At 40.7% G+C, this 7077-nt stretch overlaps 1 protein-coding gene across 1 annotated transcript in view; it reads right to left on the bottom strand.

The window, feature by feature from the left end:
* Positions 1–6807, bottom strand: part of filip1l (filamin A interacting protein 1-like) — a 27036-nt gene extending 20229 nt beyond the window's left edge. The window contains exon 1 of the mRNA XM_015023857.1: positions 3967–6807. Coding sequence (XP_014879343.1) covers positions 3967–6666 — 2700 coding nt within the window. The 5' untranslated portion in view covers positions 6667–6807. The remainder of the gene's footprint in view (positions 1–3966) is intronic.
* Positions 6808–7077: the final 270 nt, after the last annotated feature.

Raw genomic sequence — 7077 nt, 5'->3', positions numbered from 1 at the left:
TAATCAACCGATTAGAGGAGGTGCACAGCACCAACCCTGGACTTTTTCAGTGCTAGCGATAGCCTTAGAGCAGTGTTTTTCAACCACTGTTCCGCGGCACACTAGTGTGCCGTGAGTGATCGTCAGGTGTGCCGTGGAAATTATCCAATTTCACCTATGGTACCGTATTTTCCGGACTATAAGCTGCTACTTTTTTCCTAAACTTTGAACCATGCGGATTGTAGCCCGGTGCAGCTTTTCTGTGTATTTTTCTTCAACCACCAGGGGGCTCTCTAGCAGGACGTGAATCATTAGAAGTCAAAATTGTAGATCAAAGAAGAACGCGTTAATTTTCATTTAGAACAACCACATGCTAGCAGCAGGCACGACGGAGAAATGTTTTCAAACTCATATGATGCAGCTTTTAAGTTGAGGGCTGTCGGGCTTCCACTACAGGAGGGAAATAGAGCCGCTGCACTTCAGCTCGGCGTGAACGAAACCATGGTTAGTAGTGGCTAGCGGCGTAATCATATATTTTTTTAACCACTAGATGGCAGTAGGTACAGAGCATTTTACATTAAAACAAGAGAATTAGTGAGCCATGAATGTTACAGGTAGCGGTGAGAGCACCGTATCTAGCAAGACTGTGACGACAGTGATGGAAAAGACAGTGAAGCTCAGCAGTAGTTGCAAAGAACCTGGGTCCATTTCCCACAACATGTCTGTGTGAAGTGAGCTTCTCAAGCCTGGCTACTATAAAAACTGAAACCAGAGAGAGACTGAGAGCTGTTGAGGAAGAGCTTTGTCTTCAATTTCTGCCAGGAAATCAGCTGTTTTCATCCAAATATGCACAGGTTTCACACTAAGTGGGTAAAATATACAGATATTGACATTTTGTACATGCAAATCTTCATATTGTAACAGTGAAATCTTTCCCAAATATTATTGCTTCTTTCAGAATAAGAATTATGTTCTGTATTCCAGCTTAAATAATGCTTGTGGATTAGTTTGTAAAACACTTTGAAGTTTTTTACAACTTCTTTAAATTTAACACCACAGTGTTGTGGCCCTGTTCAGGTGTATTTTTGAAGTGGACATGTTACGTGCAATTTGAAATAAGAAATGTAAAATGTGATAAAGATACATTTTTGTGTTTATTTGATTCCTATTCAAGACACTTTGATAAGAATGACTATATATGTAATATAGGTAACTACAGAGTATCTTTGTTTACATTTTTGGTTGGTGGTGTGCCTCGTGATTTTTTCAATGAAAATAATGTACCTTGGCTCAAAAAAGGTTGAAAAACACTGTTCTAGAGGAATGCATATTCTTGGAAGAGCTTTTGTAAGCTGTGTAGATGACTCACTTTGTGGGGGTAAGGAAAACAAAACAGATGGTTTGGGTTACTGATCAGTAAACTGCAAGAGGTCTTCAAAGACTTCCAGTTCTGGGGATAAACATGTTGGGGAAAAAAAGCATCAATTTGTTTCTAAACTAAATATACTTAGTCTAGTGAAGGGTTGTCCTGAACGTAGAGCACCCCAAGCTCCAGCAGGAGGTTGGGGATAAGACACTATTAAAATATTTATATCCATCAAAGTTCTTTGCTTTGAATAGTTTTAACGTATTATATAAGTTAAAGAGAGAATTTTCTTTATTCTCAGATGGATTAAAAAATACCTCTACCAAAACATTTTCCTTTCATGTTCATTGTTTTGTATGAATGCTGTCTGCTGAAGAATAAAAATATCTGATTTAGTCAAAATTTTGCAGAGTGATGAAATGGTATTAATATATTTACAAAAAGACGTTAAATAATATTACAAAATAGGTTCTAAAGAATTTTATTTAAAATAAAACATTTCATTTCTGCTGCTAAATTGATATATCTTTTCAGTCTCTCCACTTTTTCACAATTCTGCAATCATAAAATTCACCCAAAATCATCAAATATATGTATTTTTTCAACACTAACGCATTATTGTAAGTGTATTGCAATTTCCTTACTAAAGTGGTAGCCTGGTAAAAACACACCCTTGTTCTAGGTTTTGCTTCGTCCAGAGGCTCTGGAACTTTGTCTGTTGACAAACCATTGCTTCCTGGAGGCACGTTGAGGTTTTAAATGTTACCCAGTTGCTAACGTTCGTCTGTGATATATGTAATGCATCTGTTCAACACTATAAAGCTTAATGGAAATTGGCTGCACTGTAAAAAAAATAATAATTCTCTACTGCAAAGAGAGAAGAGCTGCACCGACTGAGGCGGTTGATAATTATAATTCAGTATTTGGAAGTGTGGCCAATACAGCCTGAACAGCTTCGCTCACTTTTTCTGCTGCCATTGCTAAAAGTACAGACAAACTTCCAAAACAACGCACAAAATCAACATCATTGTTCACAACTTCTCCTGTTTGCTGATTGGCCAGTTAAAAGTCTGCCAATAAAATCTACTTCAATGGGTGAAATTCCAGATGGAGTTCTAAAGTGAGACTCCAATCGAACAGAATTCCATAAAAGGCAATGGCCAAGCTACAAAATTGGTCTTAAACACTGGGCTTAACACTCCCACCTGCAGGTGGCACTCTTTGTTACTTCTACTACACTGCTGCCTCAACCTTACTGGATTGAAAGAGATCAAAACTATATCAAATTAGTGAATAACAAAAAGTCACATTTACCGTCTCTCATCATAGGCACAAAAGATCCACAAAAGCTGTTTTCCCCTTTTCTCCATGAGAGTGGGGGAAATTATTTTTCACACATCTCTCAATATTCCTTGCAAATATTTCTTAACCCTTGTATGTAGAAATGGATCCAACCTACCCCACATACGTAAAACTTGTATCATTTGCCATAGTCCTCTACGTTTGCCTCAGTCCTCGCACGCACAAGGGTTAAGTTGCACCATGAAAATCAGTTATTTTGATTGCAAATAAATAAATAAATAAATAAATAAATAAATAAATAAAAATTTAAAAAAACAATTGCGTAATCCTGGGTAGGACTGACTATTAGATGTTAGATTATTTATTTAGTTTTATTTTGTTTATAACACATGGACCAAAGTACAAATACAGTATAAAAACATTTAGTAGTAGTTCTCATGTGCCTGTGCTTTAGGAACACATGTAAGTCCAGAGCTATTTTTGGGCCAAGCAATGTTTTCCCTCCACCAGCAGCTTTATGGTACACCATGTTAAGGTCTAAAGGTTTAAAACCAACTTTCCATCCAGAAAGAATTCCAACCCTGCTTTTCATTTTCAGTCACTGGGTTTCTGGGCGCTGGAAATATTTAGAAACATGACATCAGCCTATGATTTTAGGTCAAGCAAGCAAACACATGAGAGTCCAAGAGAGTTTCTTTATCTGTGTCTGTGAAAGAAGTTTTTAACTGACCACACAGGACTGTAACCCTGTTCACATGCAGCAAAAATGAGTAGAATTAAATCTGCAGACAATTACCTTCAGCTTTAATCTTTAATTGAATTCAAAGCATGCTTGTTTTATTGGTTAAATCAAATCAGCAAGCATGGATGACAAACTAAAACAAAATCTTTTTTTTTGCACACTTTAATTATCCAAACAGAAAACAAATCAAACAGCTCAGACATAATGTAGTTTGTGAAATATGATTAATAAAAACTGGCACGATACAACAGTGTGAATCAGACTACATAGTGAATGGGCCACTGAGTACAATACAGTAAGTGCACATGAATTAGAACCTGGTGTCAAGGCAGATTTAACTTATTTTTTCATGAAGGCAGTTATTTGTTGTTTTGTTGTTGTTGTTTTTTTATCATCTTATTGCACACCACAAAACAAAACAAAAATAAAACATCCAACATTCACCTGTTCAAACTCATACATGAAGGGAAACAGACAAGGTTCTAAGACTAGTTAGCACTAAAGATGAGAGAACTCAGAACTAAGGATGGGATGGAGAGTTTTGGGAACTGTGAGGTCACTCATAGGCATTACTTACTGTAATCTGTGACGGTCTTTGGATTGGGGTAGATGTGGGCTTAATCATGATGCTACTTGTGATTTTACTGATGCCTTTGGCAGCGGGAGTGCTGCAGTTTGCAATAATCTGAGTCCTTTGCTCCTGGAGTCCAGGTACTTGTGAAGGGGTGCTGACAGCTTGAATGAACGGATTTCCTAAGTGAATGTGGATTTTGTTATCCTCCGTGGTGACGACGTTTGACCCCGAGCTGTTGGACCTCTGCACCTGCCAGCTGCTTTGCCTTTCCGGGGTGACACGGAAGACGGCGTGCCCACCAATGACTTCCACAGGCTCTGCGGAAAGGGAGTGATCCTGCGCTCCTGTTGTCACTGATACAATTTGTATTGGCGACATAGCTCGGTCTGGTGTTACAGAACCACATGAGTCTGGGGTCATGGCTCTGGAGTAAGTAGTCATAGTGAAAGGTGATAGGGCCCTATCTGGGGTGCACGGTTCATCTGAAATGGAGGAACACTTAGATTTAGTTGTCGGAGAAATGGATTTTGTAGTAGGGGAAATTGAGGCATTCTGAATGATTGTAATTCTCTGCTTCGGGGGTCCTCCACTTGTGGGTATGACGGCGGTGCTGGTGAATGACTGAGGGGTTTCTGTGTTGGGACTGGTTATCTCTAGTGTTGCCATGTTGTGTCCGTGGTCAGGAGTGACTTTTATATGCAGTGGCTGCCCAGGACAGTGGGTCAACATCACATCTCCAGTCTGGATGTGGTTGCCGTTATGCTGTGGTTGCATTTTGCCGTTCACCTGATGGACGTCTTTGGTTTTGAGGAATGGGCCTCTTGCTCGCCTCAGGTTGTTGTTTAGATTGTTGACATTGTTCATAAGTGAAGGGGTATATTTGGTGAGCTGTAGTTCATTGCTGTAATTTGCGCCATCATCAGTCTCGCTTTCGTCATACAGCTTCCCGTTGACCACCGCTCTTTCTAGCTGTACCATAGTCTTGCTGTTAGGAGACATGAGGTCAAGCGGCTCGGTCTGAACCTCCTTGGTCAACACATGAAGGTCTGAAAACCGCCTTCCATTCATGCCTGGGCGAAGACTTTTGCTGAAGCGTCGGTATCTCTCCAGCTCTCGAGTTAGCGTCTCCATTTCTCGGGCCAGTTCTTTGTTTCTCACCTCCTGCTGGGTCAGTTTTCTCTGCAGAGTGGAGTGGTCGGTTTTCATTCGACAGATAGACTCCTCTGTTCCCATGTATTCATGAATTTTCTCCTTCAGAGCTGTCACCTCTCTGGACAGATGACTAGACTTTGCTTCCTCTTCCTTCAAGCGTTTATAAAGGACATGCTCTTGGTTACACTCCTTCTTTTCATTCAGTTGGTACATTGTAAGCTCTTTTCTGGATACTTCCAGTTCCTCCATCAAGGCTTTGGCTCTTTCTTGTTCATTGACAAACCTTTTCTCCAGTGTTTCATACTCTGGTGTTTTTAATGAGTCTTCCTCTGTCACTTTCATATCCTTTAGTTTACGTCTTAGATGTTCAACCTCCTGCGTCAAATCTTTGACTTTGTTGTCTTCTTGCTGGAAACGATTTGCCAGAGGTGTCTTGAGTTGCTCTTCTTTCGCTTTGCTTCTCAGGTATTCCCTCTCAATTGTCTCAAGTGACTGCAGCCGTTTCTTCATCATATTGACTTTAGATTCCAGATCTTTATTCCTCTCTTCCTCAGTTCTTAGCTTGGCCTTCAAGTCATCCCTCTCCTTTGTTGCAAAGCACATTTTCTCCTCCAGCTCTGCCTTTGACCTCAATGCCTTCTTGCTCTCCTCTATCAGCTTCTCTGTGACTGATGTAACTTTGTTCTGCTCAGCCTGAAGCTTGCCTGTGCTGTTTTGTACCTTGTTCTCCATCTGTTTCAGCTTATCGGCCATTGCTTTCCTCTCATCCACCAGCATAACCGTCAGAGTCTTTAACTTGGTCAAATCTTCCTTCAGTGTCTGCTCTGTCTTGACCACCTTGCCTTCAGCGGCCTCCAGTTCTTTGACTCTGACTTTCAAAGCTTCCAACTCACTGTTCAGAACCTTTGACACTGTCCTCTCCTTCTCCAAGTTACTTTTGAGTGAGATGCATTCTTGTTTGCTTTTACTGAAAGCATCCTCCAGTTTTTCCAAGTCTGTAATTCTGTGGTTCAGTTGATCAACTTCGGCTTTCAAGCACCAGCTCTGTTTGGTCTCTTTCTCCAGTTTCTTATTGAGGTCTCTGCACTGGTCCTCCATCCTGATCAGCTCTTCATCCTTCCCCTCCATCTCAAGCACTCTTTTTTGTAACTCTTCAAGCTCTGACATGAGGCTTGAGTTTCCACACTCGCCTCGGCTAATTTTGTCCCTCAGCTCCTGCAGTTCCTCCTCGGCCCTTCTCAGGGTCTTATTGGTCTCCCCCAGCTCATCCAGCTGCCGGCTGAGTGCCGACAACTTCTGGCGCAGATGCCTGTTTTGGGCATCCTCGCTGGTCAGTTTGGCAGTCATGGCTTCCTGATCTTGATGGTGTCGACTTGCCTGCTCAAGCAGCTCAGCCTCTAAGCGAAAGACCTTCTGCTCCTCTTCCTGCAGACGAGCATTAGCCGAGCTCAGCTTATCCTGAGCTTGAGAGAATCCGGTCCTGAGATCTTGAACCTTGACTGATTTCTGATTAAGCTGTTCAGTGAGATGCTGCTGTTCATCCACAACCATCAACGTGAAAGACTTGAGTTTAGTCAGCTCTTCCTTTAGACTTTCTATCTTTTTGTTGTTTTCTTGGTCTTTTCGTTCTTGGTATACCTTTTCCTGATTAATTAACAGCTTTAACCTGTGAAAACAGAAAACATTTGATTTAAAGAAACTGATTTCAGAATGAGCTGTTTGCAGCCTATATGTGTTTTACTTCACTTAGATAGAAATCAAAATATATATTTATAGAAACAATTTATCAACTGGACATTTGAGTATGGACAAAATACCCGCAAATAGAGATCAACTGGACCCAAATGTCCAGTTGATAAAATCTATCAATAAAATGTTGGTAAATTCGATGTATAATTTGGGCCACATCTCTGATAACTGATACACTAACACTGTTATTTTCTCATCATGGCTGTGGAGGAG

This window comes from Poecilia latipinna, unplaced genomic scaffold, assembly GCF_001443285.1.
Source record: "Poecilia latipinna isolate Pla-1442-1.1 unplaced genomic scaffold, P_latipinna-1.0 Scaffold3430, whole genome shotgun sequence".
NCBI classification, from domain to species: domain Eukaryota; kingdom Metazoa; phylum Chordata; class Actinopteri; order Cyprinodontiformes; family Poeciliidae; genus Poecilia; species Poecilia latipinna.
The sequence above is the reverse complement of the archived record's forward strand: the minus strand, read 5'-3'. Positions and strand labels throughout refer to the sequence as shown.